This window comes from Mytilus trossulus, chromosome 5, assembly GCF_036588685.1.
Source record: "Mytilus trossulus isolate FHL-02 chromosome 5, PNRI_Mtr1.1.1.hap1, whole genome shotgun sequence".
NCBI lineage: Eukaryota > Metazoa > Mollusca > Bivalvia > Mytilida > Mytilidae > Mytilus > Mytilus trossulus.
The window spans coordinates 55,673,526-55,686,591 of NC_086377.1; the positions used below are offsets into that span (position 1 = coordinate 55,673,526).

The window sequence follows — 13,066 nt, forward strand, 5'->3', positions numbered from 1 at the left end:
GCTTTGAGCGTTCCTGATGAAGGTAAATCCAGAAAAGCGCTTCGGACGCAATAAATTATAAAACGTGTTGTTTTCCATTTTTTACATCACTGGGTCGATACCTCTGCTGGTGGACTATCAGTCCCAAAGGGTATCATCAGCTCAGTAGTCAGTACTTCGGTACTGACATGATTTAACAAACTTTACTAAAATTGTCTGTTTATAAATTTTTGAAATTATTATGAAACTAAGGTTTCAACTCCCTCAGGCAAAGTTGGCTTTAGACGAATTTGGCTATTTATTTTAGGTATTTTTGATATATAGCTCTTCAACGATTTTCGGTACTTGTACATCTTCGGATTTCAAATATTTGGCTTTGAGCGTTCCTGATGAAGGTAAATCCAGAAAAGCGCTTCGGACGCAATAAATTATAAAACGTGTTGTTTTCCATTTTTTGTATTAAACGGAAATTTAATTTGTTCTGAAATAATTCCACGTATTTGTAGTTTTCTCCATATCCTTTGCAATCCTCCGTATATACTTAAACACTTAGTAAACGTACTGCGGACGTCTCGAAAAGTTTCAACGGTGTCAGTTATCGAATCTAAAATAGAGTCCGTTTTAAAATCTTTTAAAACAAACGTATAATTTTCAAGATTGAATTCTTTCAAAATGAAATGAACATCATCTGCAAATGTCTCCATTTTACCAATGTAATCATACTTAACAAAACATGGCGGACAATGGGGGTACTTGTAAAGTGAGAAACGGAATCGAAACGAAACGAAACGAAACGAAATACAACGAAACGAAACGAAATGAAAAAATGAAGAAACGAAACGAAACGAAATGGAAAATGACGAAACGAAATACAACGAAATAAACGAAATAGGCCTATATTTAATATATCTTTTACATTGTTATAGGAGGTTAGGATTTTGATTTTAAAAAGGTGGTGTAATTAATTGGTTTTTTTTTTATTCCAAGTTCCGAGGTTCCGAGTCTAAGTTAAGGGGCTACCATTTGATTTTTTGGGGGTGGGGGGGGGGGGGGGGGGGGGGGGTGGGGAGAGGGCTTTGATGAAATATAAAAAGGGATTTGAGTATAAAATAGGCAAGACAGGATTGTTGAGTAAAAAAGAAGGCAGGATGAGCAACTGGGCAAAAAAACGGGATAAATTTATATAAAAAAGGCAGGACCAAAAATATAGTGAAAAATAAAAAGGTAGGACAGAGATTACAACTAAATAAAATGCAGGAAAAAAAAATCATCCTAGCCCATAAAAATCAAATGGTATCTCCCTAAGTTTGAATTGGCGAAGTTGTATTTGACAAGACATTAAAAATGTGAAATGCTAACGACTGACGAGTAGCCATAACGAAACCTAAATTGAACCGAAAAAGAGATCTGAGGTGAACGTTCTGTGTTACTCCCTTTTTTACCAAACATGAATTTGAATGGAGATTTAAATTTGGAATGTTTTTCTCTTTGTTTGGAGATCCCTTCAATCTTTTGAAAATGACTGGATCCGCTGCTGACGTCGATGAGAAAGAAAATCAACATACCTAGATGGTCAGAAAGAGTCCACCATGTTGTAAGTGATTAACAAATATCTACATCGTGTTGCAAGCTGATTATCTCAATATTGAAACATCTTACTGGCAGCAATTCGGACTTGTGTGTAGATTAAACCAATATCTTTGGTTAAGTTGCTTTCAAACTGAACCATGAAATCATTACTTTTGAGTGTAGTTACTTTTGAAAGTAGTTTAGTCCGACATATAGACAACGTTCTGTTCATCAGACTAGACTACTCTAAAGGGCGGGTGGATTCGTTTGAATTGTTTTACATTTATTATTTCGGGCCTTTTAGAGCTGACTATGCGGTATGGTCTTTGTTCATTGTTGAAAGCCGTATGGTGACCTATATTTGTTAATAACTGTGTCATTGGGTCTCTTGTTGTCTTATTGGCAATCTCACCACATCTTTTTTGTATGTACAAAATCATTCCTTTCCCTGAAATCTAGTAGAACAATTGCTTAAAGTATCTCTGAAACAAACTCAGTGACATGACAAAAATTGGACTTTGACCAATGAACCATGAAAATCAGGTCAAGGTCAGATGACATTTTTTAAACGGCAATTTTCATCTTATTAGCATCATATAAACCAAATTATTGATAAAGTACACCCCTTATAATGAACTATAGAAATGGGGTGCAAGTCAGATGATACCTGTTATTTGAATACAGCAAATATAGTGCACCTAATGCTTAAAATATAGGCGATATGGATTTGACCACGAAAACTTAACACTGACGTGCATGCAGATTTTACAAGATACTTAATTGTGTATATTTTGTATGCATGCACCTGTCCTGGATTATTTAGGAGCCTGTTGTTCATGTGGTTGTTGTAGTTCATATGTGTTTTCTGTTTCTCGTTTTGTATGTATTGTATTGTATCGCGGATCATACATATTCTGAAGTGTTGATATTGTTTAAATCGCGTCTTTTTCATAGAGTTAATATTTTATAGCGTCTTTTTATTTTATAATGTTTAAATTCTGTCTAAGGTTAGGTTGTAAGTTGGCGAGCCTGTTAAACTGTTTAAACCAGATGCATATTCAATACTACTGTCAGTAACCTGTTGTTCAGTGGTTGGTGTGGTTGATAGGGTTTCTCGTTTTCTATATTTTGATTTACTTGTTTAGGGGTTTCTCGTTTTCTATATTTTGATTTACTTGTTTAAAGTTAGTATTCAATGGCAATTTTGGGGACTTTATATGTAGCTTGCTGTTTAGTGTTAGCAAAAGACTCTGTGTTCAAGTCGATGCTCATTGAACTGTTAACTTAAAATGCATTGCGACTTGGATGGATAGTTGTCTCATTGGCACTCAAACCACATCTTAATTATAGCGTTGGTGTCCTGTTTAAATAGTTTTTCATCTTGTTCGGTGATTGTTCATGAGTTCGTATTGAAAGGACGTACTCTAACCTATAATTGTTAAGTAAAACTACACTGTGGCTTGGATAAGAGTTGTCTCATTCGCACTCATACAACATTTTCTGTTTAAAATCAAAATCCTAACCTCCTATAACAATGTAAAAGATATATTTTATATAGGCCTATTTCGTTTCTTCATTTTCCGTTTCGTTTCGTTTCTTTATTTTTTCATTTCGTTTCGTTGCGTTTCGTTGTGTTTCGTTTCGTTTCGTTATATTTCGTTTCGTTTCGATTCCGTTTCTCAATTTATAAGTACCCCGACAATGGTCCGTTGCTGGTAAAAAATGTCCATCTCGATCTTTATTTTGTTCTTCGGTGTGTATGAAATATTCCACCATTTCCGGAAACGTAACATCGTGTCCACAGTGTTTTTTTCTGTTTTCGTGTAAACTCCACAGCTTTTGACCCAATTAAATTCCAATAATATGGGTTAGGAGAAAAAATCTTGTCCAAATATCCGGATAATAATCTTGAGTAAGGGTCTCGAACGAATAAAAATTTAGAATTTTCTTTTAAAATATCATCATAATTGTCAAGCTTCTGAGATTGCAAAGATTTATAGTTTTGCATACAATCCCGAGGTTTAATTGAGTACGGACTTTGAAGTTCATGTGTATGGAGTAACTGAATAATACGTCGCCAAAATATCGACCCCACTTTCTCAATTCCACAATATACCATCCTTTCCTCTGGGACAAATTGCATATGTGCCTTGAAATTGTCTTCATCTGATCTTCCAATGTCAATCCTGTTGTAGCACTGCTTGTCTAGGTTATGCTTTCTACTCTTTATGATTGCACCTATTGTATGGTCCTGTTAAACGTAAAATTAGTACTTTAAAGGGGCACTAACAACGAGATATATAAAAAAAAAATCAAAATATGTTTTTTTTGTTCAAGCATTAATGAAAGTGAAATAATTATTCGCTTTTAGAATCGAGTACAATGCAGCAGTATAATAAAGCTAAGAAAAATTGATGATGTATAATTATTTCATTACTAGCGAAAAATCTAATTGCACGAGTTCGCCATCTATTTCTATCTATATTTATGTTTATCGTTTAAATGACCATCGGTAGTCTTTGTATGTCAATTCGATGGTTTATAAGATTGCGTCTGGACTAAAACAGGCAGGAAACGGCCATACATATCAACGAACAGACAATGCCTTGAAAATTCATTATTTTATAATTTTCAAAATTTGAAAAGACGTTTGAGTATATTATAAATCATATATGAGAATATGAGTCGAACCGGTGAACATGAGTTTGACATGCAATGTCCCTTTAAATGTAAAATAACACATTGTATCGCGATGCACCAATTTAATTTCTTGTTCTACGGATTTTTGGACTCCAAAAATTGGGGCGAGCGAGCGATTTGAAAATATTAATAAAAAAATATTTAATTTGCAAATTTTTGAGGCGAAGCTTTAAAAGTAAAGGCGAGCGATTATAATTTTTTTTTTTTACATAAAATAGTAGGTTTTGACTATATTAAACTTGATTTATCACTTGTACCTTGACATTTCTTTAATTTATGAAGTATTTTTTCACTGTTCAACAAGAAATAATTGAATATTTAAATCTGGTCTATGTATGTGTGACTGACAATGAGACAATTCTCCATCAAAGTCATAATCCGGTTCAGAACAACCCCTTAATGTTAAGAATATCCCTTTTATGAGGGGTCAAAATATTAAAGTTATAATATATTTTTTTGTAAAAAAAGTACAAAAGGGCTTTTATTTTCCCAAAGAACTATAATATTTGGTATTAAATGGTCAAAACATGTCCAAGAATTTTGTAATTTTCCTGGACTTAAACCATGTTAACACATTTACTTTAACAGTTTAATATTATTCAAAATAAGTGGACCCATCCCTCTTTTAGAAAAGTTGTTTAAAATATAATGTATTTCTCCTCTTTTTGAGTAAAACATTCTAAGTTGTCAAAGGTTTTGTATAGTAGCACTGTACTAATCCTTAGTATTTCTATTTTCTTTTCTACAACAAACTGAACAGTAAACATGGTAAAATGACCCCTTCAATGCCCTTGTCTGAGGGAGGGTTGGTCCCAACCTGATAATAACAAACATAGGTCAAAGTACGGCCTTTTACACAGTGCTTTGATCAAGATCAACCAGCAACCTATAAGGGACCACACCTTAGTATTGTACACAATTCGAACAGGAAAACCAACGATCTAAATTATATTTCCAAACGGGAAAATACCAATGAACAACATCAACAAACGATAACTGCTGAACGACAGGTCTCTGAATCAACCAGGACAGGTGCATAAACCTGCAGCGGGTATGACCGTCACCATACATTATAATTTCAGTTGAAGGCAAATCCTTCAGAAGTTCATTGTACTTTATTTTTAACAACGAACATTTTTTTTATAGTGAATATAAGTTAGGGGAAAGAAACCAACGTTTTGTTCTGTACTGGTATTTCTATTTATATCGGAACACTCCCGCTTGGAATTAATTGGTTTCATGCTGAAACAAATATTCTCGCAGATATTTACAGTGTTGTGGGGTGCTGATAGGTTTGTAATCATTATATACTGGACTGTGATTTTAAAAAACAAATGTTGAGATCTCTATAAAATATTTACAAAAAACGGTGCGGGAAATAGACATGATTTCATTCTCGGATGCGGGAAGCGGGAATATAATAAAAATTAAAAAAAATTGTTTTGAAAAAAATAGGTGCGGGCGGGTCCGTCGAACAAGAAATCAAATTGGTGTTCTTTGATATGCTGAATCGAAAAATGTACTTAGATTTTTGACTATTTGCCCAGTTTTCAATTTGGTCCAGATAGGGGTCCAAAATTAAACTTTGTTTGATTTCATCAAAAATTGAATAATTGGGGTTCTTTGATATGCCAAATCTAACTGTGTTAGTAGATTCTTAATATTTGGTCCCGTTTTCAAATTGGTCTTCATTAAGACCCAAAGGGTCCAAAATTAAACTAAGTTTGATTTAAACAAAAATTGAATGCTTGGGCTTCTTTGATATGCTGTATCTAAACATGTACTTAGTTTTAACCCTTGCAACAACTCTTTTGAGGGGTCCGTAGGTGGCCTGTTGCAAGGCAAAATTTCTGTCCCTATCCATGATACCCTCATTTACCGAAACCGGTATGATTTTAGGCGGACATATTTCTTTTTCTCCTATAATTCTTGGTAAATTTTCGCTAACAGATCTATCTTCATCATCGACATCGGCTGTAACTTTGGCATAATCCGGGACTTCTACAGGGTGTGCCTCGGGCACATCAGGACGGGCGTTTTGTTGATTACACCAGACCATTTTTTTAGATCCCAAATATGGTTTCAAAACATCACCATGAGTAATTACTTCTGAGGAATTCTTAGCACACTCCACTTTAAACTTGATGTCAATAAGCTCTGCAGTTCTTACCGCGCATACATCGGTACCAATTTCCAGAATTCATGACGGAGACCATCTCAAAATACAGTGCACCAGATTCGACCAAGATGACAATATCTTTTGTGCTAGGATGACAAACATGGTTGGAATGGCGCACCTTAGATTGAACACAATATCATGTATGTGGAGGGGTTTATACATTTTTGAGATATTACCTGGGGAGTGCAATAGATCTTTCAGTTGGTTCTTTGTATCAGCAAAAATAAAACATTTTCTTGGTTGACCATCCCGATTAAAACCACATCCTGTGCAATTCTCGGTACTGCATCTAACAAGTTCTAAGTTATCGGGGAACTTCTTTAATCGGGTATTTCTGCACAAAAGACATCAGCTATTCATAGTTCAACGTCTTACACATGACTATAATCTACATCTACCAAGGAGATAGAGGGAATGCTATCGCTTACGTCCTGAATGTGTCCTGACACGATTTTCTTCTATGTTGACGTCTTTTATGTTTGCTGGTCTGAGATGGCTTGGTTTTTGCAAGTCTCAGCAACTATTTCATATCCCATACGGGACCGTGATCGGAATAATTGGACAAACCATGTACAAATAAATAAGCATGAACAAATTCATGGACTATTATTGCAAAAGTGCTTCCATATCACTTCCATTAATTGTTGCATAAGCATCACTCAGTATGATCGAATCTACACAAGAAATTGTGGTATCGACTATTGTAGGGGCAACAATTGTTTTTTTTTCTTCGTTCGTGTAGTCTATTAGACCGGAATAGTCCTCGTTTGCTGGGTTTAACTTATTGTCCGTAGTTATGTTGTTAAAAAAGTTATACATATCCGACGCTCTCTCATGTAGACAATGAAGTTGATGAGGATCAATGCCTTCCCTGAATTGTTCCAAATAATTCCTTTTTTGTTGGGTTCTCTCTTTGATATACTTTATTTTGGCTCTTTCTTTATCCTCTCTTGTGATTTGGATTTATACTCCTCGTCCTTGTCTTGGGGATTAATTGATTAAAAAAAACTGTTACAATATTTAAAAGTCATCATTGTCATCAATGTTTAAACCTTAGTTTAGACCATTTTTTTTGCTTTCAAATATTATATTGCTATACAATAAAAGGATTATTGCATGAATATTGGGGAATATTGTCCCTCGTAGAACATATATTGCACTCGCAAGCTCGTGCAATGTAAATTCTACTCGGGACAATATTCCCAAATATTCATGCAATAACCCTATATTATTTTGATTTATTGTATTATATATTTATTTTCCGTTTTTGATTGTTGGTTGCTTAACGTCATATGGCAAATAATCCGTTGGACAACCTTTTTCCTTCATTGAGTGCACAAAGAAACTATACTACAGAAGAGGATACAATGAGTCTTATGTAGACGAAATGCGCGTCTGGCGTAATATAAAATTTTAATCCCAGTATCTATGATGAGTTTTTTTTTAACAGAAACTCAACGCGAGATTTAAACTCTATTCCACTTAAATTTAAATTGTATGTTATTCAAGATTCCGAATCCTGAAACCGGTTCTTCGACTTCGTTCAAGTGGAAAGTTTATCATTTTTATATTTTAATTTGATGACTTTGTTATATTTTTTTGCGTTCATTGATGACATTTATCAACGGATATCTTTAGCTTTCTTCTACCTTTCTGGCATATTTGTATTTCTGTGAGCATTTTATAGATTTAGTGCAAATGTTTGCATGGCAGTATCTGTTTCCCCATTACCCCTTTTCCTCAATACATTGTTAATACATATTCCGTATCAACTTCACAAATAAAACATGATGGTCTTGATGTATAGATTCTGCATACTGACTTTGTTTATCATCTGAAAACTGTTGCATACTGTTCTTTCATTGCTACTAGTGTGTGGTTTGTTTTATGTGATATTCATTTGACGTGGCTTGGTACTTATACATCTTGTCAACGTCTTTGTATTATCTTTCAAATTTGTGGGTATGTTTTACTAGTATTGACGATAAGGATCGTTTAAAAACAAAACTTCATTTATAAAGAAATTGTATCATCTTACCAATAGCCATTTTGCAAATTCTCGTAATAGACCCTTTTATTAGAGATCCCTTTTTTGTTGTCTCCCTTATAAAAGACCTCAATTTTTATTGTATTAACAATGGAGAGCTAGGGAAAAGAGCAATGGAATATGTATCTCAATGTGTTGTTGCTGACACTAGTTGATCAATGTCATAAACATATAAACGTTTGTGTACTTGGTAGAACTTCGCTCTTCCCAAATTACTCTTCCCCCGTTTCTCAGCCTCTTATTTTTCTTTCATTGACCTCATATTCTATTTACAATCGTGTCTGTAAATTACTCAAAACCCGTCAACAGAGAAGCTAAAAGTGAGTATAATATTTACTAGCATATGAACAGTTGATTCACTAGAATAACTTTATTGTCAATATAATCACACGAATTGTAGCTGACTCCTCCATTTCTGGCATATCTACATTTCGGTGAGCATCTTGTAGTAATTGTGCAAACGTTTGCGCAACTCGCTAGGCAGTATCTATATCCCCAAGTATGTGGTAAATAAAGAACAATATCTTAATGATGTTTTTATTATTCCTGCAGATTTTAATATGTTTTCTGGGCGTCACTGATGAGTCTTATTTAGCTGAAAAGTGCATCTGAAGTATTCAAAAGTAAAATCACAAAAATATTGAACTAAGCGGGAAATCAATTCGGAAAGTCCATAATCACATGGCAAAATCAAATAACAAAACACATCAAAAACGATAGAAACGCATGCACAGAAGAGTTCAATCTGAAGTTTGGATCATAAAGTTTAAGCTGGAATTTAGTTGATACGAGGGGTGTATTTTTATAAGGGCTGTTCCTGAAAATACTATGTCCCCCTCCAGGGACGGCACGTTTTTTTTTACCCCCAACACCCATAGAAATCAATTAAAATTTTAAACCACCGCCAATAGAATTTAGATTATGTCAAGACCAACAACCTATGGAATCTTAAAAAAACCCATTGAAACCGAACACCCATAGATTTTTTTGTTGCAAAACCTAAGCTTTCAGCAATAAAAATCTTAAAGTTAAATAGTACCGGTATACAGAGACCAAGCCCCATTAAGAAATTCTTTGCTCTTTGCTGAGAAATTTAATATTGTTTGTTTGCTCATGGAGTTCACCTATATATTCAGTTAATTATTACAATGTAATTCTTTAAAATGAAATCAACAGGCTCTGTATGGCCCTACTTTAAAACTTTATGGTAAAGAGTAATATATATTGGTCATGTTAAAACTAGTGATCCTTTTGAACTTATTATTATAATAATGCAGTGACAAATAATCCAAATACAAACCTTACCTACTGTACATACATTTTTTGTCGTGGGCACCTATGTCGTTTGTGAAAAACGTACATTTTTGTTCAAGAGTGATTTCGATGTTTTGCTACAGTCTGTGTTCTAACATTTAGAAAACATGTAATTGTATTTACCTATACATTCGTTGTTCACCTGTTTATATTTTAAGAAATCATAGTGATTCTTCAGAATGCAAGAAAAAAAATCACAAAAATACTGAAATCACGAAGAATTCAAGCGGAAAGTCCCTAATCGCATGACAAAATCAAATGACATAACACATCACACTTATGGACAACAACTATGACTATCATATTCCTGTTTTAAAGTACACAAGTTTAAAGGTCAATGAGTTATTAAACCAAAGGGGATATAAATGTTGGCAAGTAATGAACTTTCCAAACTTTATTGATGAAGTTTTTTCCTATGAAAATCGATAGCCGAGTCCATTTTCATCTCATTTCTTATGAATTGTTTGAGTGAGTCCTCCATATCCCGATCATTTGAGATGGAAATTTTAGTAAAATGTTAAACAAAAAGCAATACAGATAACAATGCAATACACATAATTGTGTTTTGCAATGAGCGCCCATCATGAGCAAAAATATAAATTCAAATACAAGCACTAATTATTCAATACAGAAAAAACTAAAATGGATAAAATATCTTTGCACTAAGAACTAATACCAAATCAATTTTCTTCAAAAATTAAAGAGTCCTCGACAGTAAGTGTTTTTCATTTATTTTTGTTCTTTTCATTAGTTTACGATTTTGTTTAGACTGGTTACTGGTAAGGAAGTGTCGTCACCTGCACGCAAGAAATATAACTCCGATAACACTATTTTTTGAAAGTAGGGAAAACCTGGTTCTCTGCTGTCATTCACCAGAATCAAGTAATGTTTTAACAACCTTAGTGGAACAACCTGTTTATCAGATGTCTTTTCCTTCTCCTGCAGTCATCATATATTTCTTTCTCGTTTTCTGATTTGCTTTTATTTGCCCCCTTTTTTAACTGGGGCTTATAACTCATTCCTGTTCTTCGGATCTTTTCATGACCGTCGTGGCTTTTCTTTCCTTTTCATGGTACTTGTTTAGTCGTATTCGATTTGAATGAATGCAGGCCTTGAATGATATGCATGTGGCTTTTACCATCCTCTTTAAAAGTGTTGATACATTTTACAGCCTTATTTGCAAACAGGGACAGCTCTTTCTCATTATCTTAAGAAACTCGCAAGTTCAGATCTAAATAACGTCATTCTTATGTTGGGGCAATTGGATCATTGTTTTTATCAGTTTAGTTTCGATCGATGAGGTTGAATGTCACTAGTATTTTTCGCCCATCTTTTTTTCAACCAACTCGTGATTGTGTCTTCAAGAAATGTTGTTCTCATAAGGAGTCTCGAGATTGCTTCAGCTTAAACATTCATCACGACATGACTCAGATATAACTGGGAAATAACACATTTCCGACAACTTTATAATAAAATTCAGAATGGAAATCGGGAATGTGTCAAAGAGACAACAACCCGATCAAAATAAAAAAAACACAACAGCAGAAGGTCACCAACAGGTCTTCAATGTAGCGAGAAATTCCCGCACCCGGAGGCGTCCTTCAGCTGGCCCCTAAACAAATATATACTAGTTCAGTGATAATGAACGCCATACTAATTTCCAAATTGTACACAAGAAACTAAAATTTAAATAATACAAGACTAACAAAGGCCAGAGGCTCCTGACTTGGGACAGGCGCAAAAATGCGGCGGGGTTAAACATGTTTGTGAGATCTCAACCCTCCCCCTATACCTCTAACCAGTGTAGAAAAGTAAAAGCATAAAAATACGCACATTAAAATTCAGTTCAAGAGAAGTCCGAGTCTGATGTCAGAAGATGTAACCAAAGAAAATAAACAAAATGACAATAATACATAAATAACAACAGACTACTAGCAGTTAACTGACATGCCAGCTCCAGACTTCAATTTAACTGACTGAAAGATTATGATTTCATCATATGAACATCAGGCACAATCCTTCCCGTAAGGGGTTTAGTATCATACCATCATAACATATATGAGAAGAACATAACCCGTGTCATGCCAACAACTGTTTTTAGAATAAATGTGTTTAGTTCCGACGCAAAGACCTTATCAGTGACTCAATATTAACGCCAAAATATGCAATCTGTAATGACTTGACAACAGTATCGTAATTATATCCCTTCTTAATAAGTCTATTCAAAGGTTTTGTAAGTTTATGAGGTGAATACTGACACCTTTGTGCTTTATAAAGAATATTTCCATAAAAAATTGGATGTGAAATACCTGAACGTATAAAAAGTCTGCATGTTGAGCTATATTTACGAATGATGTCTTTATACCGATGATAAAATTTAGTAAATGTTTTGACTAGTTTGTGATATCGAAAACCCTGGTGTAATAATTTTTCAGTAATACATAAATTTCTCTCGTTAAAATCTAAAACATTGTTACATACACGAGCGAATCGTACAAGTTGAGATATATAAACACCGTAAGATGGTGACAAGGGAACGTCACCATCTAAAAACGGATAATTAACGATAGGAAATGAAAAATCATCCCTTTTATCATAAATTTTAGTATTCAGCTTTCAGTTAGTGATATAGATATCAAGATCGAGGAAAGGGTAGTGGTCATTGTTAGTATTAGCTTTATTTAAAGTAAGTTCACCAGGATAATTTCATTAATATACATACTGAAGTCGTCATTATTGATAGCCAAAATATCATCCAAATATCTAAAAGTATTATTAAATTTGTTTATCAGATGTTGTTTTGATGGGTCTTTGCTTATTTTTGTCATAAATTGTAACTTGTAACAATACAAAAAGAGGTCCGCAATAAGTGGTGCACAGTTAGTCCCCATTGGAATTCCGATAATCTGACGATATACGGAATCCCCAAAGCGAACAAAAATGTTATCTAGTAAAAATTCTAGGGCATATATAGTATCAAAGCAGAGGAGGTGTTTCATGATGGTGCCGTGTGCAAAAAAAACAACAAGTCACGTGATAATAATAACCGCCTTCGTCCGCCATTGAACGAATCAGATTTGACAGAAGATCGATATTTTGATAAGCCAATGACAACGCTACAACTTGTAACAGGTGAGTGATTTTTGTGTAAACATAAACACATGGATCAACAAATCGTGTTTACATTGATTGAAGCGCATTAAAACTGAGGGAAATGGTTATACAGAATACAAGAAAAAGAGTGAATTTATGGCGTCCATTGTTCCGACATTTTTTGA

At 34.1% G+C, this 13,066-nt stretch overlaps 1 protein-coding gene across 1 annotated transcript; it reads right to left on the bottom strand.

The window, feature by feature from the left end:
• Positions 1 to 425: 425 nt before the first annotated feature.
• On the bottom strand, positions 426 to 6,307 carry LOC134718098 (carbohydrate sulfotransferase 11-like; the record flags this gene model as incomplete). Its single annotated transcript, XM_063580591.1, has 3 exons — positions 6,128 to 6,307; positions 3,290 to 3,799; positions 426 to 731 (listed from the first exon to the last, which is right to left on the bottom strand). Coding segments are annotated over exons 1-3 (996 nt in total), but the record flags the coding sequence as incomplete, so codon positions are not given.
• Positions 6,308 to 13,066: the final 6,759 nt, after the last annotated feature.